Consider the following 26,531-nt stretch of genomic DNA (forward strand, 5'->3'; position numbering starts at 1 on the left):
TAATAGTCTCTCCTTTGTGAGACATTGTTCTTATGATTTCCTTTATTTCTTTTACATGATTTCCTTTCCTCTTTGAGTGTATTTAAAATCATTGTTTTAAAGCCTTAGTCTTATAAATCCAGTTTCTGGGGTTCCTCAGAGAGAATTTCTATTACGTTATATTTTACCTTTGTATGGGCCACATTTCTTTGCATGCCTCATAATTTTTTACTGACGACTGGACGTTTTAAATATAATATAGCAACTCCGGAAACCAGATTCTTTGTCTCTCCAGGATTTGTTGTTGCTTACTGTGATTGCTGTTGTTTGTTTAGTGACTTTTCATGACTAATTTTGTCAAGTCCATATACCTTGTCATTTGTGACTAGTGAAGTTTCTATTTCATTAGCTTACTGGTCAGCTAGTGATTTGATGAAAATTTGCTTAAATGGCTGGAATCCCCGCTAAAACAAAAAACTCTCCAAGTCTTAAGTGGTGGGCTGTGTGTATGTGTGTTGGGGGTGGAAATATTTTCAACATTCAGATGGGCTATTTAAATCTCTTCTTTAACCTTTATTTTCTGTTTGTGCACAGCCTGGAGGTCAACCAGGGGTTAGAGCTGAATGCCTTCTTGGGTATTCTCGGTGCATGTGCTCCTTTCTAAGCATGGATGTAGCCTTCTAGAGACCTAGGGATTTGTGGGAGCTTATTTCACAAAACATCTTCATTGCCCAGCTTTTTCTCCCGAGCTCTTCTATGTGTCTTTTGTTTTTGCCAATTTTTATCCCTTGTTCCAGGTGGCCACAACTGATACATTTGCCTTTTTAAGTGTTTTTGACAAACATCCCTTGGGTAGTTGCCTTTATAGCCTTGTGGAGTTCTGAGTTTAGTGAAATAAAGGCACAAGTCCCTTTCGCTGGTCCTTAGGCAACCACCAGAGAAGTAAAAATAGACAACAACAATTCTTTCAGAACAATCTTCACTTTGCTCCTCTGGCACCAGGAATCACCTTGAGAATTCAGGCTGCTCATTAAAAGTAATGCCATTAAAAGTAATGGCAAAAACCACAGTTTACGTTGTCTTCTTTTAATGCTACTTTTTTTTTTTTTTTTTTTGGACAGAGTCTCACTCTCTTGTCCAGGCTGGAGTGCATTGGCACAGTCAGCCTTGAACTCCTGGGCTCAAGCAATCCTCCCACCTCAGCCTTCTGAGTACCTGGGACTATAGGCATGCATCACCATGCCTGACTAATTTTTAAAAACTTTTGGCAGAGACAGGGTGTCCCTATGTTGCCCAGGCTGTAATGTTATCTTTTTTTTATTTTTTTGAGATGGAGTCTCCTGGGTGACGGAGTCACTGTCACCCAGGCTGGAGTGCAGTGGTGCAGTCTCGGCTCCCTGCAACCTCTGCCTCCCGGGTTCAAGCGATTCTCCTGCCTCAGCCTCCTGAGTAGCTGTGATTACAGGTGTGTGCCACCACACCTGGCTAATTTTTGTATTTTCAGTAGAGACGGGATTTCACCATGTTGGTCAGGCTGGTCTTGAACTCCTGACCTCATGATCGCCTGCGTGGGCCTCCCAAAGTGCTGAGATTACAGGCGTGAGCCACCATGCCTGGCCTGTAATGCTATCCTTTTAAAGGTGATATACATATAATCAGTCTTGCCCCATTAGTACATATACCTGTGAGTTTTGACAAACATAGTGTCATCATCAGAATTAAGATTCACAACAGTTCTGTCACTTCTTCACAGCTGTTAGTCTTTTCCTCTTCTTCTCCACTTCCAATCCCTTGGCAGTCCAGTCTGTTTTATTATTTTGCCTTTGCAATAATGCCAGTTAAATGAAATAATGCCTTTTGAGTCAGGTTTCTTTTACATAGGATAATTTATTTGAGATTCATCCCTGTTGTTGGATGTATCAGTACTTTCTTCCTTTTTATTACTGAGTAGTGTTCCATTTTATGCATATGAAAATTTGTTTACACATTTCCCAGTTGAGAGATGTTAGAGTGGATTCTAGTTTGGGGAAATTTATGAAGAAAGATCTTACAACTATTTGTGTACAAGTTTTTATATAAATGTAAATGTCTCATTTTCCTTGTGTGAATACATTGGATTGAGGGTGTTATATGATAAGTCTATTTAAACACTTTTCTTTCACTTTATTCTCTTAATGTTAACATTTTGCATACTATAGTACATCAAAATAAGAAATTAACATTGGTACAAGACTTTTTCTTAAGCCACACTACCAATTTTATTCATATTTTATGAGTTTTTCCCACTGTTGTCATTTTTCTATTCTAGAATCTACTTCAGGATCCCACATTGTACTTAGTTTCTTGTCTCTTCTGCCTTTAATTTGTGATGGTTCCTCAGTCTTTGTGTACCATGCCCTTGAAGAATACTAGTCAGTTATTTTGTAGTATGTCATTTAATTTGTATCTTCATGATTAGATGGAGAGTATGCATTTTTGGCAAGAATATCACAAAAAAATCTCCTTAATACATTGTGACAGGGTGTACATGATATTTACATTTCTTATTATTGATGATATTAACCATGATATTAACCTTAACCACTTGGTTAAGGATGTCTGGTGTCTGCAGAGTTTTTCTATTGTTAAAGTACTATCTTTATATTTGTAATTAATAAGTATCTTAGGTAAGATACTTTGAGACTATGCAAATATTCTGTTTCTCCCCAATAATTTTAGCATCTATTGGTGGATTCTTATTACTGTGTTATTACAGTGCTTATTACCCTGATGTTCTAATGGTGATTTTTTTACTTTCCTCATTCCTTATTAACGAAGAATTCATTAATATGAATGCTTTTGTAAGAAAGAACTATCACTCGTCTCCATCTCTTTATTCAGTAGTTTATATCGATATCTACTGATGGATGTTTATTTTATGCCATTAGTTATAATCCAGAACAATTATTTTGTGTTTTGTTGCTCAAATTGTTCTAACTTTGGCCTTTGGGAACTCTTTCAGTTTGGCTTCTTTGCCATTCAATGTGTCTTCTTACCACTGCATTCTCATCCTTTTAAATCATTTTCTTATTTTTTAGCACTATGGTGGTTTCATTTTGTATTTTCCCTGCCCTAGGCCTAGGAACAACCACTTCTCCAAGCATCCCTGGTTCCTTTTATTGGAGAATTAAAGATTATGAGCTGGATAATAGGTACATTTGTTACTACTGAGTTATTGCTACTAGAGTATCATTGGTTCTATACTTCTTCAGCAGGCACAGCTTAGAAATATTTATATGTATACTAACTCATGCATTTATATACATTTGTAATTATTTCTGTTTTTGTCCATTTGTATATATGCATTTTAAAGCTGTGAGTTGGTTATGATAGCTTTGATTCAAATCCAACATCATAGGACAGGGTGTCTTCTAGCTTTCTTGTTTCCTTTATTTGTACCTTCATTCTGTGACAGTGAGAAACCTGGCTGTTATTATTTACTATACATTTACTTATTTGATCAGCCGTATACACATATAAGAAACTGGCAAAATGTTTTCCAAAATAGTTACAATATTTTACATTTCTACTAACAATTTTTGAGAGTTGTCTAGGTGCTTTTCATCTTTGCTGACACTTGTATCATCAACATTTTTTAATGCCATTCTAGTAATTATGTAGTGGTATCTTTTTACAGTTTAGTTTGATTTCCATGATGACGAATGATGTGGAGCATCATTTCATATTCTTGTTTGGTATATCTTTGCCTATTTTAAAAAATGGATTATTTGGCCAGGTGTGGTGGCTCGTGTCTGTAATCCCAGCATTTTGGGAGGTCAAGGCAGGTGGATCACTGGAGGTCAGGAGTTCGGATCAGCCTGGCCAACATGGCGAAACCTCGTCTCTCCTACAAATACAAAAATTAGCCAGGTGTGATGGTGGGTGCCTGTAATCCCAGCTACTCAGGAAGCTAAGGCAGGATAATCACTTGAACCCAGGAAGTGGAGGTTCCTGTGAGCCGAGATTGCAGCACCATACTCCAACCTGGGTGGCAGAGCAAGACTCTCTCTCTCTCTCTCTCTCTCTCTCTCTCTCTCTCTCTCTCTCTCTCACACACACGCACACACACACGCACACACACACACACACACACACACAAAATGGGGTTATTCATTTTCTTATTGAGTTTTGAGAGTTATTTATGTATTCTGGATGTAAATCCTTTATCAGATATGTGATATGTGAAATTTTTGTTCCAGTCTATGGCTTGTTTTTTGTTTGTTTTAAATTTTCTTACCAGTATCTTTCAAAGACTGAGAGTTCTTAAATTTGATGATACATAATTTATCCTCTTTTTCTTTTATGGATTATGCCTTTGATGTAATATCTAAGAAATTTTATTTAATCCAAGGTCATAAACATACCTATGTTAACTTGTTAAAGTTTTATACTTGTACTTAGAAGTTTTACAGTTAGGTCTACATCCATTTTGAGTTAGCTTTTGTATCAAGTATGAAGTTATAGATGGAGATTCTTTTTACATCTAATTATTCCAGTACAATTTATTGAAAAAGACTATTCCTTCTCTATGTAATGGCCTTTCTGCTATAGTCACAAATAATTTGATCGTATATATGTGGATGTATTTTGTTTAACTCTCTGTTCCATTCCATTGGTCAATATGCCTGTTCTTTCTTCATTACTACAGTATCTTAACTACTGTAGCTTTGCATTAAGTCAGGAAATCAGGTAGTGTGAGGCTTCCAACTTTGTTATTCTTTTTCAAAATCGTTTTGGTTATTCTGGTTTCTTTGTCTTTCTGTATAAATTTTAGAATCAACTTGTCCATTTCTATGAAGTGTTGTGCTAGGGTTTTATTCAGAATTGCTGTAAGTCTGTATATCTGTTGGGGCAGAACAGATGACCTTATAATTTTGAGTCTTGTGATCTATGAATATGGAATATTTCTCACTTAGGGCTTCTTTGATTTATTAGTGTCTTTTAATTCTCAGCATACAAAGCTTGTCCATATTGTATAGATTTATACCTAAGTATTTCACATTTTTGGAGTTGTCTGACACGTTTCAAATAACTTTGTTGCTAATATATAGGAATATGATTTTCTATATTAACTTATCTTGTGATCCTTCTAAACTAAGTTATTACTTCTAAGTGGCATTTTAAATTTTGTAGATTCTTAGGGTTTTTCTATATTTTGTCTGTGACTAGACACTGCATTCTTTCCAATTTGTATGCATTTAATTTATTTTTTTTTTTAATTTGAGACAGAGTCTAGCTCTGTCACCCAGGCTGGAGTTCAGTGATGTGATCTGGGCTCATTGCAACCTCCACCTCCTGGGTTCAAGTGGTTTTCCTGCCTCAGGCTGCTGAGTAGCTGAGATTACAGTAGCTGAGATTACCCAGCTGATTTTTATGTTTTTAGTAGAGACAGCGTTTCATTGTGTTGGCCAGGCTGCTCTTGAACTCCTGACCTCGTCCTCCCAAAGTGCTAGGATTAAAAGCGTGAGCCACTGCCTGCGCCCAGCCGCATTTAATTTCTTTATCTTGCTTTGTTGTACTGGCTAAATTTTTCAGTACTTTGTTGAATAGAAATGATGAGAGTAGTAAATGGTTCTTATCAAACTGAGCAATCTCTCTTTCATTGAAGGGATTGAAAGGCTTGCGGAAGCCTTTCAGTCATGGTGGGTGTGGGATGTTGTCAAAGGTTTTCTTCTTCCTCTGTTATCTGACTGGACGTTTATTATTATTATTATTTGCCTCAAGGGACCAGCTTTTTTTTTTTTTCCTATTGTTTTTGAGCTTTCAATTTTACTGATTTCTGTTTTATTTTCATTTCTTTCTTCTTCTTTTGGTTCTAATTTGCTCTTTTTTTAGTTTCTTTGGGAAGATGCTTAGATCATTAATTTTAGGCTTTCTCTAATACAAGCATATAATGCTGTAAATTTCATTGTAAATGCTGCTTTAACTGCATCTCAAAACTTTAGGTAATTCTTGCCATTTTCTACTTCCATGTAAGTTTTGGAAAATAGTTTGTCAAACTCACAAAAGTAAGAAGATTTGGAATTTTGGTTACGATTCCTGTGAATCTATAAATTTGGAAGAATTTATATCTTTATAGCATTTATTCTTCCAGTGTATGAAATGGTATATTTCTTCATTTATTAAGATCTTTAATAAATTAGTGAAAGGTACACAACTACAGAACCAATGGATGTTAAAATGGCAACAAAGCAATATTACAAACAACCCTGTGCTGATAAATTCAACAACTTAAATGAAATGGACAAATTACTTGAAATATACCAACTGTCAAAGCTTACAGAAGAAGAGAAAGCCTGAATATTCTTATATCTACTAAAGAAAACTCCAGGCCCGGATTGCTTCACTGGTGAATTCTCTTCACGTGTGCATTTTAAGAAAGGCAAAGATGGTACAAAAAATTATGGATCAGCATCCCTAATAAACATAGATGGTTAAATTCTTAGCAAAAATTTAACAAATGAAAACCAATTCTTTATAGAAAGGATAAAACATCATGAGTAAATGGAGGTTTATTCCAGGAATCAAGCAGTGTAAATCACCATGTAACCAGACTAAAAGGAAAAACCGTGTGTTCATCTCAATAGATACTATCTGTTGCCGTATAACAAATTATTCTAAAATGTAGTTATCTTAAAATAACTAATCTTTATTATCTCACAGTTTTTGTGTGTTAGGAATCTGGATGCAGCTTAGTTAAGTAAGCTCAGGATCTCTCAGGACAGTACAATGAAGGTGTTGGCTGAGGTTGCATTTATCTCAAGGCTCCAACCAGGGAGGGATCTAATTTCAAGCTTACTAGTGGTTGTTGGCAAGATTCACTTTCCTTTGACTTGTTGGTCTGAAGGGCCTCAATTCAATGCTATTATCTGGAGGCTGTTTTTGTTGCCCAGATGGGCCTCTACATAAGGCAGTTCACAGCATGACACCTTGTATCATTGAATCAGGGTATTTCCCTGACCTCTTCATGCATGGGAACTGGAGTGCATGAGCAATGGCAGGGGCAAACTTTACTCACTCGCTGTTCCACCCTTCATGTGATGGGGAGGGAAGGTGAGCGGGTGCAGGAGCTGGGGTGAGTGCTTTTGGGCACCAGCAAGAGCAAACTCTGTACCGCCCTGTGCCTGTGACCCCTGAAACCCCAGAGGAAATGATACAGTGCCCTTTCAGCTTTGCCATCCGTAGACAGCTTAAGTGTTAGCAGCTTAGGAGGGTCAGTGTGACGGCCTTTTACACGCTCCTGTGGGGCACATGAGTTCTTGTCTGGCATTCAGGAGGAATGAGGTCACACGAATGACTTGAATATGGTAAATGCTGATGAAAGTGGCTCTCAGCAGGAAGGGGAACTGAAAAGGGGTTGGAGCAGGAAGGTAATCTTGCCCTGAGGTCCAGCCGTCCCCAGCCAGAATCATCTTCAAAGCTACGCGTCAAGCCGTCACTCAAAAGTCAAGCTGCTTCTCTCAGACATCCAGCTGTTGCTGCTTTTCCCTCTGCTGGCTGAGTCTGGGGTTTATATGGGCACAGGATGGGGGTGGGGCAGGCCATAGGTAGTTTTGGAAAAGGCAACATTCAAGTGGGAAAACAGGGATGTAAGTTTCACTTTGGGCTGTAGTTCCAGTCTTGAGGGTAGGGTCCTCACTGGGGATCCGCCCTCTTCTGCCCAGAAGTTATCTGCCTCTTGTCCCTATCATCATCAGATAAAGCTAGTGAAGAAAGCAGAATCTGCTTTAGTGGACATCACAGTCTTTTCTAAGTTAATCTTGAAAGTGACATTTTGTCACTTTTGTCCTTTACTTCAGAAGGCCAACAGAAAAAATAGGCAAATTGAGCTTTGTCTAAACTTAAAAACTTTTGTATGTTGAAGAACGCTATGAAGAATGTGAAAAGACAGCTCACAAAATAAGCTATTTTGTGTGTTATGTATCTGGTAAGGATCTAGTATCCAAAAAATATAAAGAATTATAACTTAATTTTAAGAAAATGACCCAATTTAAAAATTACCGAAGGATCTAAATAGCTGTTTCTCCAAAGAAGATATATTAGATGGAAACTAAAGACATGAAAAGATGCATAACATAACAATTCCTTAGAAAAATGCAAAGTAATACCACAATGAGATTTTACGATTTTACGATTCAAGGCAATAAAATGTTAAAACTGACCATACCAAGTGTTGTTAAGGATGTGAAGCAACTGGAACTTGCATATAGTGCTGGTGGGTGTGTAGAACGGTACAACTGCTTTGGAAAACATTTTCCGAATTTCTTTAAATGTTAAACATACATTTACCATTTGATCCATCTACTCTACTTACGTATTTACTCAAGATTTAAACAGATAATCATAGTTGCTTTATTTGTAATAACCCCCAACTTGAAACAACCCAGATTTTCATCAACAGATAAATGGATAAATTGTAGTATATTTATATAATGGAATAGTACTCAGCAGTGGAAAGGAACCAAGTATCAATGCATGTAATAAAATGAATGAGTTTCAGAATAATTAGTGAGTGAAAGAAACCAGAAAAAAAAGGGGTACAAACTGGAATAGAATAAAGGGGAGAGATTTTTATTTATTTATTTTTTTGAACAGGGTCTCCCTTTGTAACTTTGACACCCAGACTGGCGTGCAGTGGCATGATATTGGCTCACTGCAGCCTTGACCTCCTGGGCTCAAGTGATTCTTCCATCTCAGCCCCCCATGTAGCTGGGACTACAGGTGCAAACAACTACACCTAGCTCATTTTTTGTATTTTTTTTCTAGAGATAGAGTTTCACCACATTGCCCAGGGTGGTCTGAAATTCCCGAGGTCAGGCAATTTGCCTCACTTGGCCCCCCAAAGTGCTAGGAATACAGGCATGAGCCACCACACCCAGTTAAAGGGGAGAGTTTTCAGTTCCAAAATGGTGGTGTAGAAGTAAGTTGGCTTCATTCTCTTTAACAGAAAACTGAAAACAAATACACAGTGCCAAGATGACCACCAGCAATATCCCAGAACTCAAATAGGATGAGGCAGCTTTCAGAGCCACAGATAAATGAAAAAACTCTAAGCAGATGGTCTGATATTGTGAAATATATATATATATATTTTTTGATGGTCTGATATTGTGAAATATATATATATATATATATATATATATATATATATATATATATATATTTGACCTTCGTCTCCATTTCCTGATGTACAACTCCTAAAATCCTTAGAATCTCCAAAGTCCTATATTTTTGTATGCTAATACTGACTGATAGCTTTAGGGTACGGCTAGTCACCAGAAAAATGAAGGCATGATTAGAAGTTTGGGATTTATAGCCATACCCTGAAACCTTCGGGGAGAGGAGAAGAGCTGAAGGTCAGGTTGATCACTAATAACCAGTGGTTTAATTAACTAGGCCTACATCATGAAGCCTTCATAAAAACCCGAGAGGACAGGGTTCAGAGAGCTTCTGGATAGCTGAATATGTTGAGGTTCCTGCAGGTTGGCATGCCCAGGGAAGAAATTAAAGTACCACCTCCTTCCTGTATACCTTTCCCTATGCATTTCTTCATCCGTTTCCTTTGCAATATCATTTATAAGGAACCAGAAAACCTGCTTTGCTGAGTTCTGTGAGCCACTCTAGCAAATTGTTCAAACCCAAAGAGTTAGTTGTGGGAACCCTAACTCAAATCTGATTAGTCAGAAGTTCTGGAGGCGTGGACTTGTGACTGAAGTTGGGAGGCAGTCTTGGAGTCAGCCCTCAACCTGTGGGATCAGACTCTTATTTCTAGGTAGGTAGCGTCAGAATTAATTGGAGGATATCCAGCTGGCAGGGCCCACTGCATACAGGTAGGGGGAACTCCTCACCCCCAAACATTTGGTCAGATAATTCTTTCTTGATTTTTCTGGTGTGAGAGCAGAGGAAAAACATGGTTTGAGAGTTTTTCATAAACAAGAAAAACTCTGTGGAAAAGTGTCCGTGATACTTTTCCTCTGAGTCTTCCTGGCACCAAGTGCACAGGATTGTTCCCTTCAATTCATGGTTTCCATGCTGGAAATTGTGAGATTGAGGTGGGCAGTCAGCTTCCCTATAATTTCGGGTTCCCTCTCAGGATAATTCTTCCTCCCTCAGCTCATTGGAAGCATTGGTGGTGCCTGAAGGTAGAAATATTGCTAAGGACAGGCAGAGTAAAAGGTGGGGAGGTGATACCACCGTCCCTGACCTTGCAAACTCTGCTCTATAACTCAACCAAAGGAGATGCCAAATCACGGTGGCTGTTCCGCAGCACCATACTGTAAGAGGAATGTTCCACAGGTCCCCTAGGCAGGAACACCTAACCTTCCTTCTCACACTGCTGTGATGCATTTTTTGAGATTTCACCCATTCAGGACAGGCAGCATTTAGATTGCTTACTAAAGCTGAGGCAATCCTGTGCTTAAGGTGCCATCTAGTACCAAAAAGGAGGCAGTGACCTAGTGGGAAACAATATTTAACAGGTAAATTACAAAGAGTGTCTAAGCAAACATGCCCAGTAAACACTAAAATAAGCCAGACCAAGAAGACTGGAATAAATGAATTATTCATTGCAAAGATATGGACATAAATCTACAGGAAATAACAAATAGGGAATAGTGACCTCCCCAAAAAGACAGCAAAACTCCAGTGACTGATCCTGATGAGACACAGTACATGAGCTCTGTGACCAAGGATTTAAAATAGCAGTTTTAAGTAAACTCTGATCTCCAGGATAAAACAAAAAAAATTCAGAATTTTATGAAAGAAATTAAACAGATTGAAATTGTTTTTAAAAATGAAATCTGGAATTCAGCAATACTTGTCAACTAAAAATTTGATTAGATACTGTGAACAGCAGAATGGATCAAGCAGAGAAAAGAATCGGTGAGCTAAAGGACAGGCTATTTGAAAACACACGAGGAGAATAGAAAGAATTTAAAGAAGTGAAGATTACCTACAAGATACAGAAAATTACTTCAAAAGACCAAATCTAAGAATTATTGGTGTTCAAGAGGGAGTTGAGGTAGAAAACATATTCAAAGAAATAATAACAGAAAACGATCCCAAACTTGAGAAAGATGTAAATATCCAGTTATAGGAAGTCTGAGAACAACAAACAGATTTGATCCAAATAAGATTTCCCTAAGGCATATGTTGGGGAAACCAGCCTCACACCACCCAGCGGGTACCCCGAGTCTGGTGGAGACAAAGGAGTTAGAGAAAGAATAAACGTTTAAAAGGCTGGTCCAGGGGACCAGAGCATTGGAGGCTTGCTCACAGCCCAGAGCTCTTGGGCTCCACCCAGTTTTTTGGTTTACAAGCTCTTTGTTCTTAGGGCAGATGGGAGGGGGAGGAAGAGAAGAGGAAAAGAATTAATCAGTGAAGGAACTCCTGAGTCATTCAATCAGATGTATAGCAGTGGTGGTTTCTGTGAATTTCCTTGAGCAAAGGCGTGTGTCTAAACTACTTAAGATCTTTAACTTATCAGGAGTGGGTTTCAGGAGGAGCTGAGATGTTTGATTATACTCCCCTCTTTCAAGGAAATGTTATCTCCCTGAGCAACCTGTGGAATGCCACTGAGAGGTTATGCTCTCAGGACGTAAAGACATGAAGGCAACAAGGAGACATTTCTCCTCAGAGCCCGCCCATGGCTTCCCATGGGTGTCTCACACAGGGGAGACCAACTCAGCTGGCACCCCAGAAACTCTGTCTTCCACAGCATATAATAATCAAACTCTAAAAGGGGAAGGATAAATAAAGGATTCTAAAAGCAGCAAAACAAAAGAACCAAATAACATGTAAACAAACTACAATTCGTCTGGCAACAGACTTCATACAGGCCAGGAAAGAGTTAGATGACATTTTTAAACGGCTGAATGAAAAAAAATCTGCCATCCCAGAATACTGTATCCAGCAAATATATACTTGAAATATGAAGGCCAGATAAAGTCTTTCCTAGACAAAAGCTAGGAGAATTCACCACTACCGTACCCATTTTTCAAGAAACACTAAAGGGAATTCTTCAATCTAGAAGGAAAAAACATGTGCGAAAAGAAAACATTTTAAGGTGCAAAACTGGCCAGTTAAAGTAAGTACACAGACCATTAATATTCATTCTTTTTTTTTTTTTTTTTTTCCCTAGAGAGGGTTTTGTTCTATCGCCCAGGCTGGAGTGCAGTGGCATGATCTCAGCTCACTGAAACCTCTGCTTTGTGGGCTCAAGCGATCATCCCACCTCTGCCTCCCAAGTAGCTGGAACTACAGGCATGTGCCACCACACCTGACTAATTTCTGTATTTTTTGTAGAGATGGGGTTTCACCATGTTGCCATGTTGATCTTGAACTCCTGGGCTCAAGCAATCCACCTGCCTTGACATTCCAAACTGCTGGGATTACAGGCATGAACCACTGTGCATAGATTCCAAGAATATTCTTTTTTTTTTTTTTCCCCAAGACGGAGTCTCACTGTATTGCCCAAACTGGAGTGCAGTGGCATGATTTCGGGTCACTGCAACCTCTGCCTCCCGGGTTCAAGCAATTCTCCTGCCTCAGCCTGCTGAGTAGCTGGAACTACAGGCATGCACCACTGCACCTTGCTAATTTTTGTTTTTATTAACGGAGTTGGGGTTTCATCCTCTTGGCCAGGCAGGTCTCGAACTTGTGGCCTTAAGTGATCCGCCTGCCTTGGCCTCCCAAAGTGCTGGGATTACAAGCCTCAGCCACTGCACCTGGCCTCCCAAGAATATTCTAATGCTGAAATTGTGGTGTGCAATTCACTCATAACTCTAGTATGAAGCATAAGAGAAAAATCTATCAAAAACTGTAATAGCTACTGCAGCCTGTTGAGAGAGAAGGAATATAAGAATATGTAAATTAAGACAAAAAGTCAAAATGTATGCAGGATGTAATTAAAGTGTAGAACTTTTTTTTTTAGTTTTCTTTTTGTTTCTATTCTTTATCTAAAATAAGTTTTCATCTTTTAAAAATAATGTATTTACAAGATGATTTTTAAAATTCATGTTAACCACAATGCAAAATTATTGTAGATACACTAAAAATAACAAGCAATGCGTTAGACCAGTAGTGGTGGCTCATGGCTATAGTCCCCTAGCTCTTCAATAGGCTAAGGCAGTAGGATTGCCTAAGCCCAGCAGCTTGAGGTTGCAGTTAGCTGTGATCCTGCCACTGCACTCCAGCTTGGACACCAGAGCAGGACCTTGTCTCAAAAAAAGAAAGAAGGGGGGGGGGGGAGAGAGAGAGGGAGAGAGAGAGAGAAAGAAAGAAAGAAAATCAAAACATGCTAACAAAGAAAATCACTTAGCCACGAAGGAAAACAGTAAGAATGGAAGAAAAGAAGAGGAGACAAGTTAGAAAACAGCCGTTAAAGAAACAACAAAATGGCAGTGGTAAGTTATTAGTACTAATACAGAATAAAACTAGATTCAGTTCTCAGTTTAAAGACACAAAATGGCTAAATGGATTAAGAAAACCAAGACCCTACCATATGCTGTCTACAAAAAACCCACTTAATCTATAAAGACACAATTTGAAAACGAAGGGATGGAGAAAGGTATTTCATTTATGCAAGTGGAAACCAAAAAGAATGTGGAGTAGCTGTGCATATGTAAAATAGACTACTAGTCAAAGACTGTAAAAAAAAGACAATGTCACTATAAAATGATAAAGGGGTCAATTAAGCAAGATGATACAACAATTATAAATATTTATGTAACCAATGCGGGAACACCCCAATATATAAAGCAAACATTAATAGCTCTAAAGCGAACAGTTTGGTAAAAGAAGACCACATTTTTTTGATAGATCAGTATGGTGGATATAGTTTACATTAATCTGTTGTGTATTTCAAAATAGCTAGAAGAGAATAATTCACATGTTTCTAACATAAATAACATTTAAGGTGCTGGATATCTCAATTACACTGATTTGACTTTATAAATTATATGAATGTATTAAATTATCACATCCACCTGGAATATAGATGCACCTAGTACATATCAATTAAATTTTTTAAATAGTCGTAAAGGGAGAGAGAGACTGCAATTCAGTATTAGTGGGGAGCTTCAGTAACACACTCTCAGTAATGGACAGATCATTCAGACATAATACCAACAAGGAAACACTGGAGTTAAACTACACGGGCCTAACTGACATTTACAGAACATTTGTAAAAAGAGAATGAAATTCTGCCACTCGTGACAATGTGGATGAACCTGGAAGTCCTAGAAATCCTTATGTTAATTGAAATAAGCCAGAGAGAGAAAGACAAATATCACATGTTCTCAGTCATATGTGGAGCTAAAAAAGTGGATCTCATGAAGATTAAAAGTAGATTGGTAATTACCAGAGGCCAGGAAGGTTTTGGGGAAGGAAACTGGGAAGAGAAGTTGATGAATGAGTACAAATTTCAGTTAGATAGAAGAAATAAGACCTGGTGTTTGATCAATTGGTAGAGTAAGCATAGTTAATAATCTGTTATACATTTCAAAATAATTGGAAGATAATAATTCGAATGTTCCTAACATAAATAAAAGAGAAATGTTTAAAGTGATGGATATCCCAATTACCCTGATTTGATCTTGACTATATTAATATATCAGATTATCACATGTACTCCCAAAACATGTATATCTAGTATGTATCAATAAAAATAAATAAATGTATTAGTCCATTCTCACACTGCTAATAAAGACATACCTGAGACTGGGTCATTTATAAAGGAAAGTGGTTTAATTGACTCACAGTTCATTGTGGCTGGGGAGGCATCAGTAAACCTACAATTATAGTAGAAGAGGAAGCACACATGTCCTTCTTCACATGGTGGCAGCAAGGAGAAGTGCCAAGCAAAAGGGGGAAAAGTCCCTTATAAAACCATCAGATCCTGTGAGAACTCACTATCACAGGAACATCATGATTAAATTACCTCTCACTTGTTCCCTCTCATGACACATGGGGATTATGGGAACTACAATTTAAGATGAGATTTGGGTGGAGAGACAACCAAACCATATCATGCATTCCTGAGTATTCTTTTTTTAAATGGAATAAAGGGATTCCTCAAAACAGTAAGGAAAGTATACATGCCTTAACGTCAAAGTAGGTAAAAGATGTAAATGGACATACTACAGAAGAGGCAATATGTACTACTGATAAAAATGTGAAGAAATGATGGTGAATACTTCTCATGAGATCTGATAGTTTTATAAAGGGGAGTTCCCCTGCACAAGTTCTCTTACCTTCTCTGCCACCGTGTGAGACGTGCCTTTTACCTTCTGCCATGATTGTGAGGCCTCCCCAGGCACGTGAAACTGTGAGTTCATTAAAACTATTTTATTTGTTAATTGCCCAGTCTTGGGTATGTGTTTATCAGTAGTGTGAAAACAGACTAATGCAGAAGGTAAATCAAGATTACAAGATAGCATTTAACACATATTTGTTTTGAAAAAATTAAAAATTCTGATGAGACTGAGTAGATACTTTTCTGTCTTCTGGCTTAAATGTAAGTTACTTTAATACTTTTACTAAATGTTCTTCATTAATCTCTTGGTTAAGTGAATTTTGTTATTAAGTAACATGTTTCTTAAGAAGGGCTCACAGGTTTTTCATGTTGGAGAATGCTTCCCATTTACACTTGAAGAACACGTTGGCTAGTTAGAATAAATTATTAATGGTTACTTCAGTAGCATACAGAAGCAGAAAAGGTATAGAAAAGAAGAATTTTGCAGGGAGTTGAGGGAGGAAAACTGTTCTTGCAGAACGTTTGTTGATGAGATGTTCTACTATTATAGTAAAGCCGAGAGATACTTTGTTAGAATGGTTTATCACACTAGAATGTGTCCTCCCTGAAAAAGGGACAGTGTCTGCACATAGGAGAATAGAAAGAGGCAAAAAAAAAAGATAAGTAGGTTGGTAAAACTGTAGGGAGTTTAAAGCAATGTTGAATACATTATGAGTTCTAGGCAGTTCACTGATAATCACTTCTCACATTTTCTACGTGTACTCCCAAGTCTCTGGGAGTAGAGTTTTGCATTTTTTTCATTATTTTTGTAATAAATTGAAAAGGAGACTCATTTTTCAGTTCTCATTATAATTAGGTAACATGATTTTAGGAGATAATTGATGTAACTTATTTTTCTAAAATAGTATGTATGTTATGAAACAATTTCATTAACTATTCTAAAAAGTTGTATCTAAATTTCTGACTTGTTTCCTTACATTCTAATGGCTAAAAACGTAATAAAGTTTTCTGGATTTACTTTCATGTGCACATATTCAAGTTGTCAACCTTGCTGGCATCAGTGTCAACAATAAAGTACTATGGGCCGTTTTACCATTCTGGAGGAGAAATATACCTGTATTCTAGCATACATATATTATTTTTCCACTTAAAGGAGCTCATTTAAATGAATGTTACAAATACGATGTTCCCTAGACTTGAAGATTCTACATAAGTTTCAGGAACTAAAATATTTGTATTATACATATTTTCACATATACAGAAAAATACAGAACAATGAAATATTTATGATATATGTTTATGTAGATTTACCAAATCATTAACATTTTAGTATATTTATGTTTTTGAAGTTTTGTAAACTACAGCTATTAGAACATTATGGTCCTTAATAATTTAGAATGAATCTCTTAAAAGATTATTTCTACATACAAAATAAACAAGATTTCTGAAATACTGTCTAATATCAAATTAGTATTATCTAATACCAGACCATGTTCAGATGTCACTAGTTACCCTCAAACTGGAAAAATTTGTTTGTTTCAACCAGGGTTCTTTTGGTGGTTGACTCTTTCAAGATTCATTTAATCTCCCCTGCCACCTTTTTTCCCACCTTTGACTTGGAGAAATCAAGACAGTAGTCCTGTAAGCTAAAAGAGTACAACTTCTACTGTTACATGGCATCCATTACCTTGTTACACTAGTTACTGAATTTCCTGTGACTCGGAAGTTAGATCTAAAGCTTATTGCTTGTTTCAATTCAGATTAAAGGGTCCCCCCTCTTACACTCCCCTCCCAAAAAAAAAAAACCTTCATAGATGATGCTGGACCTTTAATTTTGTGTTACAAAATCTGGTCGTTCTACTGTAAATGATGGTAAGATTGATTACTGTGTTTGGGCTCTGGAGTCGTTTGCTTATTTGTTTTTAAAGCAGAGTATATTAACTAGAATAACATGAGGTTTTTGTGAAAATGCTTCTATAACTAATGCTTGCCTTTATGGAGTGCTCTTTATATTCCTCAGAGCAATTAGTAGAAAGCCTTTAGTGAATATTCGTTGGTTTTTGTATTGAAGTTTTTATGTACTCCTTTCTTTTAGATTTATTATCCTTTATCCTGGGTGAAAAGATAAGACAATTACTTTCTTTTAATTATAGGTTTTTGGCTACTGATGTTACAGACAATACAATATTGGAGCATAGAGTTGAAGAAAAGACTCAAACCAGGTAGGTAGATAATAAAAGTCTAAAGAAACAATAAAATTACCATTTATTTTTATAAAAGACATTATCGATATCATTGACAAAATTGGGATATGAACTGTAGAGTACTGTTCAAAATTGTTTTCTGAATTTGATAATTGTGATTATATAAGATAATATTTTGACATATTTATGGTGAAGGGACATGATGTATGCAGCCTACTTTTGAATGGTTCAGAAAAAAATGATATGTAATTTGACAGAGAATTCGTTAAGTCATGCATAAGTAGGAACTCTCATATTGCCAGTAGAAGTATAAATTGATCCAAGCTTTCTGGAAAGCATCATAGCAATTTGTATGAAGGTTTTTTGTTGTTGTTGTTGTTTTGTTTTTGACACGGAGTCTCCTCTGTCACCTAGGCTGGAGTGCAGTAATGTGATCTTGGCTCGCTGCAACTTCTGACTCCTGGGTTAAAGGATTCTCATGCCTCAGTTCCCCAAGTAGCTGGGACTACAGGTTTGCACCACCATGCCTGGCTAATTTTTTGTAATTTTAGTAGGGACTTGGTTTCACCATGTTGGCCAGGCTGGTCTCGAACTCCTGATCTCAGGTGATCCACCTGCCTTGGCCTCCCAAAGTGCTGGGATTACAGGTGTGAGCCACCGCACCTGGCCCTGTATCAAGTTTTAAAATAGCTTATCCCATCAATCTTACTTTTTTTCCTAGAGTAATTGTAGGAAGGTTACAAAAAGATATATATATGTATGTATAAGAATATTATAGCAGAATATTTTACAGTTTGGAAATTGGCAACAACCTGGTATCTAACAATCTGAAACTGATTAAATATAATTAACTACTGTGCAAGCAATAAAAATGTAAATCTGTTTTTATTGACACAATGTCTATAATATATTTTTGTTAAAGCAGGCTACTAGACAAGCAAAATAGCATTAACCTGTTTTTCAGAAAAGCTGTATGTACACAGACACATAAGTGTACATGTGTTTGATTAATATACAGTATTTAGTTAGATGTAATGTGTGCGTATAGACATATACATATGTATGTGTGTATGTGTGTAGACATTTGGAAAGATGACATTCATGTTGCTGGTGATTATTATTTTTTTTTTTTTTGAGACGGAGTCTTGCTCTGTCACCCAGGCTGGAGTGCAGTGGCGCGATCTTGGCTCACTGCAAGCTCTGCCTCCCAGGTTCACGCCATTCTTCTGCCTCAGCCTCCCGAGTAGCTGGGACTACAGACGCCCAGCTAATTTTTTATATTTTTAGTAGAGACGGGATTTCACCATGTTAACCAGGTTGGTCTTGATCTCCCGACCTTATGATCTGCCCGCCTCAACCTCCCAAATTGCTGGAGTTACAGGCATGAGCCACCGTGCCTGGGCAGTGATTATTTTTGAATAGTAAGTTCATAAGTTATTTTTATACTGTTTTGTATTATCTGACTTTTTAAGACTTTTTTATGTTTTTATGTTGCTTTTCTCCTCAAATTTTTGTAAGATAAAACTTATTAAGGTTATGTGTTTTTATTTTACATCTGTACAACAACTACTGGTATATAGTAAAGGGCTGCATTTGCTGATACCTCTGTACTCTACTGGGGAGGGTTTCTTAGTAGTGTTTATGAGGCTAAGTTCACTGACTCTGAGACTTACTGGTCAACTGCTTTCATTCTATTATGTGGTCTGTATCTGTTTGGTTAATTCTCTCTTAGTTGTCTTACTAATGTGATGCTGCTCACCCAGCTTAGCTGAAGGACATTATCGTTTTTGAAGTATCAGATGACGTGCTCTAATTTTATATTTTCTTTTTCTTTAACAGGTTTGTATTTAATTAGTTAAAAATATGGATCCCGAAACAAGAGGACAAGAGATTATCAAAGTGACACCTCTTCAACAAATGCTTGCCTCATGTACTGGAGCTATACTGACATCACTAATAGGTAAAATTATGTTACTGATATAGATTATGTAACTTTGAATGAATCAGTGCTTCCATTTCAGTTTTAGTATCAGTGTTTCAGTGTAGGTTATTTCTATTTTCCGTAAGTGTTGGCTGGCTGAGAAATAAAGAGAAAGCGTACAAAGAGGAATTTTACAGCTGGGGCTCCGGGGGTGACATCACATATCGGTGGACCGTGATGCCCACCTGAGCTGTAAAACCAGCAAGTTTTATTAAGGATTTCAAAAGGGGAGTGGGTGCAAGAACAGGGAGTAGGTCACAAGATCACATGCTTCAAAGGCAAAAAGGAGAACAATCACATGCTTCTGAGGAAACAGGACAAGGGCAAAATCACAAACTCCTGAGAAGGGTCCAGCAAAGATCACAAGGCAAAGGGCAAAAGCAGAATTACTGATAAGGGTCTGTGTTCAGCAGTGCACATATTGTCTTGATAAACATCTTAAACAGCAGAAAACAGAGTTCGAGAGCAGAGAACCAGTCTGACCTCAAATTTACCAGGGTGGAGTGTCCCAATCCTAGTAGGCCTGAGGATACTGCTGGAGACCAGGGTGTATTTCAGTCCTTATCTCAACCACATAAAACAGACACTCCCAGAGCGGCCGTTTATAGACCTCCCCCCAGGAATGCATTCCTTCCCCAGGGTATTAATTATTAATATTCCTTGCTAGGAAAAGAATTTAGTGATGTCTTCCCTACTTGCACATCCGTTTATAGGCTGTCTGCAAGAAGAAAAATACGGCTCTATTTTGCCCAACCCTGCAAGCAGTCAGACCTTACGGTTGTCTTCCCTTGTTCCCTAAAATCACTGTTATTCTGTTCTTTTTCAAGGTGCACTGATTTCATATTGTTCAAGCACACATGTTTTACAATCAATTTGTACAGTAAACACAATTATTGTAGTGACCCTGAGGTGACGTACATCCTCAGCTTATGAAGATAACAGGATTAAGAGATTAAGAAAGGCATAAGAAATTATGAAAGTATTATTTGGGAACTGTTAAATGCCCATGAAATCTTCAGAATTTATGTTCCCCTGCCATGGCTCCAGCCAGTCCATCCGTTCGGGGGTCCCTGACTTCTCACAACACATACTATCATTTATGATCCATGAATGTTTCATCATATTATTATATGAAAACAACCCTGGACAGAGATTCAAGAGACTTGAATTTTTAGTCCTTGCTTTGCCATTCTCAAGTTGAAATCTAACTTTTATTTGAAATTCATTATTTCATCTGTAAAGTAGGGACCTATAGTGGGATTTCTTTTGGGTCCCTATCAACATTAAACTTTTCTGATTCTCCCTTTTTATAATAGAAAACAAGAAGATGGAATAAAATATTAGCATAATGAATATATAGAATTTTACCAATTTGTGTTAGCAACAATTACAAATAATCTTTACTTTGCACTAATGGAATTTCTTAAATTTCTCTGGATCACAATTTTCTGTTTCTTACAGTCAGCTTCTTGTAGATGTAGCCAAATGACATAGTTAGGTGATAGTTTAGCATTTTAATGATTTTTAAGTTGGGTAGTTTATACAAATAACAAATGATTAGAACAAATAAATTAATTGCTTATGATGTATTTTCAGGTCAGAATTTGAGTTATAAAGCTCATAGAGATCATCTAATATGATTATTGTCATTCTCAAGATGAGGAAAAGTTTTCTTAGAACCATTATTTGGCATTTGTTTCTACTTGGATAAAATATAGCATGCATATTAAAACTATTTTCCTTTACTGTGCTATGCCCAAATGGAATAACATAATTTAGTGCTAAAGATGTTTTATGGCCAGTGTACTCAAATTTTTATTATCTGTACCACTTATTTGATACAGGTAAATTTGACAGATTAGGAAGACTAATATCATTTGACTGTTGATTACTTATACAAAGTTATTCTCAAAGACTTTTGGAACTTTTACTTCTTCTATTAGAAAGCATATTTTCTTACAAGTACCAACTTTATTGCTAATGGAGTAATAGTTGTAGGAATATTACAAATAGCAGTTAGTACTCATGAGAGAAGTAATTAGTCTGTCTTTCACTGATTAGCAAAATTGAAGGGCCAAAAAATTAGAATGTTACATTCAAGACTACTTTAAGATAAATAAGCTCACCCATTATATAGCCATGAGGAAAAGTATGAATCAGTGTATTTTGTGTTCTTTGTAAAACATCTATCCAATTTACAGATACCACTTGCTAATTGAAACTTACATATCTTCAATAGTGACACCCCTGGATGTTGTTAAAATTAGACTCCAAGCCCAAAACAACCCACTCCCCAAAGGTACGTGTACTAATTACCCTAAAAATGTTATGTTTGATTTTTAAATGTTCATGTGTTAATTTTTGTTTGCATAATATTTATTTGCTAATTTATTAAAATAGATGCCTCTTACCCTCATGAAAAACGTTTCTGTTTTCACCATTTAGTTGTACGTGATGAGGTGTAGGCAAAAAATAAATATATAACATTTGTATGGACCTACTAATTAAAGCAAAGGATGGTTATGTATTTGTAGATGTGCCTCAGAGGTAAGAGCAGAATTATATTTGTGAGAGACCTTAGAATCTAGCTTACTCCCGTGTCCAAAAGTTGTGCCCATGTTAGAGCATTCATGACCATCATACAACTATTGCTTGAATATAGTGATTGGAAATGTATTATTTTATCAGATAGCTTGATTAATTTCTGGATAGTAGTTTATGTAGAATTTGAGACAAATAATGATGTGTTTTTATAAGATAGGCAAGATTAGCAATTCCTTAGTATTTTATAGGTTTATAAAGATAATGGCATTGCAACCACATTTTAAGTGGCAGAAAACACACTGTTTGGACTGTGAGAAAATTGGCTCAGATACAAAGCCACTGTGTTGAATACAGAGCAGTGAGAGGGAATGAACAACCCTGATATTTTAGATGAATGAAAGAGTAGATTGTAGGAAGAGGCTAAAAAGGTAATTTTCTATACGTTAAAGAAAACCATAAAAGCAGAAGGCAACACTCAGACTTAAGTATTACAAAATTCACAGCTTCGTATTTTTCTATACTGTTGGGCAGAGAAGACAATTTTGGCAACAGTTTAGTCCGGTAAGTGGGAGGAAGTTGGTACTAGAGAAAGTTGTTACTACATTAGGTCGAATGTGACAAATGGCTAGACTGAGCAGTACAGATACAGAAAAAGAGACAAAGCATGGCATTATGTACATTGAGAATGATATTTTTTAAAAAATTCTATTTTTGTCTGAATTTCCCTTGCTTACCACAGATTTTTCTTCTGGACAAATAGAAATGATTTGTGTCCGTGTTCTCCTCTCTAAATGGGTTTTCCTCTTTTATCTTCTTTCTTCATTCCCTCAGATAACTTAAAAACTTAAAAGAAGTTATTTGTGTACTTTTTTTTTTTTTTTTTTTGAGAGTAGGTCTTACTCTGTCACCCGACCCAGGCTGGAGTGCAGTAGTATGATCATAGCTCACTGCAGCCTTGACCTCCTGGGCTCAGGTGGTCTTCCCACTTCAGTCTCCTGAGTAACTGGGACTACAGGCATGTGCCACCACACCCAGCTAATTTTTAAAAATTTTTTGTAGAGTTGGAGGTTCACTGTGTAGCCCAGGCTGAAATCAAACTCCTGGCCTCAAGCGGTCCCCTGACCTTGGCCTCCCAAAGTGCTGTGATTACAGCCATGAGCCACTGTGCCCAGCCATTTTCTTACTACAGTTCTGAAAACATAAAGTACTAATTTGCAGTTACTTTTAACAACTCTGAGTTTAGAATGCATTGCAGTAGCATTAAGCAAATCAAATTAATTATGTATGTTTCATCCTAAAAAGTAGAGATGGTTATTTATCTTTTTCAAGATTCTTTCTCTTTTCATAATTTTCTAGTTTCCTCATTGTGATGTCAATTTGTTCATCTGTAAAAATAATAAAGGTTATGTGAGGTAATTGTTGACTGTTGGAATCTTCTTTGCTAGGAAAATGTTTTGTATATAGTAATGGTCTCATGGATCATCTATGTGTCTGTGAAGAAGGAGGCAACAAACTGTGGTATAAGAAGCCAGGAAATTTCCAGGGAACATTGGTAAGGTGATTATATTATTTAGAATCACAGTATATTTTCTATTTAATCTTATATGTGAAAGATTTTTCTAATTGCAAGAGGATGAAGAATCATATTAAACTGAGAACAGGGAACTACTTCTTTGCTTTTTAACCCTTTGTTAACCTTTTCATAGGTTCATCGTTTTGTGTAAAAAAGGGGGAGGTAACTTTTTAAAAAGCTGACCATTTTTATTTTGAGATAATATAAAATTAAAAATATATATACAGACAGATTTCATGTACCCTTTTCTTAGTTTCCCCCAGTAGTACCATCTTATGAAACTAATACAGTGTCACCACGAGGATTTTGACATTGATTGATACAATTAAAATAAAGAATAACTTCATCATCACAAGGATTCTTCCTGTTTCCTTTTTTAGAGCCACACCCATTTCCCTTTTCTAACCAACTCCTTAAGTCCTCACAACTACTAATCTGTTCTTCATTTATGTAATTTTGTCATTTCAAGAATGTTATATAAATGGAATCATAACATATATAACCTTTTGGGGTTGGCATTTTTTACATAGCATAATTACCTGGTGATTCATCCAGGTGTTGCGTGTGTCAATCATCTGTTCCTTTTTATTGCTCATGATATAGATTATTTCATGGTGCAGATATAATACAGTTTGTTTTTGGAGTTTTTTCCAGATTTTGGCTATTATGAATAAAGCTGCTACAAACATCCACTTACTCTGGGAAAAATGGGTTAGGGAATACAGTTGCTGAGTCATGTGGTAATTACATGTTTAGAGTTTAAGCAACTCCTAACCTGTTTTCTACACTGGTTCTGCTATTTTACATTTTTCATTAGCACTGTGTGACTGATCCAATTTCTCCGCATCTTCACTAGTGTTTTGGTGTTGTCACTACTTTTATTTTACCAATTATGATAGCTGCGTAGAGATATCTCGTTGTGGTTTTAATTTGCATTTCCGTAGTGGCTAATGATGGTGAACATCTTTTAATATGCTTATTTCCCTCTTCAGTAAAAAGGCTCTTCATGTCTTTTGATCCTTTTCTAATAAAATTGTAGTTTTACTGTTGATTTTTGAGTTATTTATATATTCTAGATACTAGTCTTTTGTTGAATGTGTGGTTTGCAAATATTTTTTTCCACTTCTAGTTTGTCTTTTCATCCTCTTAAACATGGTCTTTCACAGAGTAAAACTTTTTAATTTTTATGAAATTCGATTTATTAATATCTTGTATAGGACATGCTTTTGGTGTCAAGGCTAAGAACTTTTTGTCTACTGTTACACTCTGAAGACTTTTTCATAAAAATTGTATTTAAGTCCTTGATCTATTTTGAGTTAGTTTTATGTAGGGCATGAGACTGTGATTGAGGTTTGTTTGTTGTTGCTGTCTATGGATGTCCACTTGCATTTGTGGAAATGGCTTTATTTCCTCCGCTGAGTTGCTTTTTGCACCTTTGTCAAAAATCAGTGGGGCATATTAGGTGTGTCTATTTCTGAGTTTTCTATTCTGTTCCATTTATCTCTGTCTGTCACTCTGTCAATACCACAGTCTTAATTATTGCACGTGTAAGTCTTGAAATTAGATTCACTTATTCCTCTTACTTTATTTTTATATTTCTTTTTATTTTTTCTGAGACAAGGCCTCGCTCTGTCACCTAGGCTGGAGTGCCGTGGAGCAATCATGACTCACTGCTTCCTCAATCTACATGCCTCGAGATTCTCCCACCTCCATCTCCCAAGTAGCTGGGACTGTAGGCGTGTGCCACTGTGATTTATGTTTTGTAGAGACAGAGTATCATTATGTTGCCTAGTCTGGTCTCACACTCCTGGGCTCAAGCAGTCCTCCTGCTGTGGGCTCCCAAAGTGCTGAGATACAGGCGTGAGACTAGGCATCTGGTCCTTATATTTTTTTTCGAAGTTGTTTTTGCTCTCCCCAAAGTTCCTTTGTCTTTCCACATAAATCTTAGCTTGATCCTGTTTATATTTACAAAAAAATATTGCTAGGGTATGTATTGGAATGACATTCAACTTGTATGTTAATTTGGAGGGGAATAACATCTTTAATGTGTTGAGTGTTTCAATCCATTTTCAGCCTGCTTATGACATTATAATTGAAGTGAATTTCTTTTAGACAGCATAAAATTGAGTCACATTTTAACTTCACTCTGTCAGTTTTTATCTTTTAATTAGTATACTTAGTTTAACTATTGTAATGCATTATAGATTAGAACTTAAGCCTATTATTATTTTTTAAATTTTCTTTTTGTTCTGTTTTCTATTTCTGTTTTGCTTTTCCTGCCTTCCTTTGTGTTACTTGAACATTTTTTAGCATTCCCTTAAACTCTTAATCTCACTTAAAACATTCTATTTTAGCTGTCTTTTTCTGACATTGCTTCCATGGGGGAGTCACCTTGTTACTGTCGGGTAGAGTTAGAAGTCCAGGTTCCCCACCCAGCCTCTATTGACACACAGTGTGAGGGAAGACCTCTTTTACTGTTGAGCATGTGTGGGAGTTCTGGCTTTCTACATGGTTTCCACTGACGGTGTAGTGGGGTAGCCTCATTGCTGGTCAATGGTGAAAGTACTGACTCTCCACTATTCCTCCTGTGACACCACCCTAGCAGAGGGATGAAGGAGCCTTACTGCTGACCTGGTAGGGGTAAAAGTCTTGGTTCCTTATTGACCTTCTGTCAGCCTTACATTGATGGAAGTCTAGGCTACCTACTTAGCCTTTGCTGATATGGGTCTGGGTGGTGCCACAAGTTTCACTTTGTTGTTTGGTTAAAGTAGAGTGGTTATTGTCTAAAGGTTTTCTGTCTTACTAGGGTTCCTTTTCCTGGGAAAAGATGCAGTCCTTTGTGACTAACGTCTTTTACTTAGCACAGTGTTTTAAGATTCATCCATGTTGTAGTATGTATCAGTATTTTATTTCTTTTATTGCCAAGTAATATTATGTGAATATATCACATTTTTTTTA

The 26,531-nt window shown here is 36.7% G+C and overlaps 1 protein-coding gene across 17 annotated transcripts in view; it reads left to right on the forward strand.

Annotated features, from left to right (window-relative positions):
• Positions 1 to 26,531, forward strand: part of SLC25A40 (solute carrier family 25 member 40) — a 55,204-nt gene that overhangs the window by 11,133 nt on the left and 17,540 nt on the right. For 8 of the 17 annotated variants that reach the window (XR_012432718.1, XR_012432720.1, XR_012432721.1 and 5 more), the window contains 4 exons: positions 17,425 to 17,493; positions 19,315 to 19,435; positions 21,696 to 21,755; positions 23,446 to 23,552. Coding sequence is in view for 12 of the 17 variants with exons in the window: in XM_005550312.4 (XP_005550369.1) it covers positions 19,339 to 19,435; positions 21,696 to 21,755; positions 23,446 to 23,552 (264 nt within the window). In the remaining 5 variants the exon portion in view is untranslated. Of the gene's footprint in view, positions 1 to 17,424; positions 17,494 to 17,889; positions 17,987 to 19,314; positions 19,436 to 21,657; positions 21,756 to 23,445; positions 23,553 to 26,531 lie in introns of all 17 variants that reach the window. The other 9 variants (XR_012432719.1, XM_045388718.2, XM_015447818.3 and 6 more) reach the window with 3 other exon arrangements.

The sequence above is a fragment of the Macaca fascicularis genome, chromosome 3 (assembly GCF_037993035.2).
Source record: "Macaca fascicularis isolate 582-1 chromosome 3, T2T-MFA8v1.1".
Taxonomy (NCBI): Eukaryota; Metazoa; Chordata; class Mammalia; order Primates; family Cercopithecidae; genus Macaca; species Macaca fascicularis.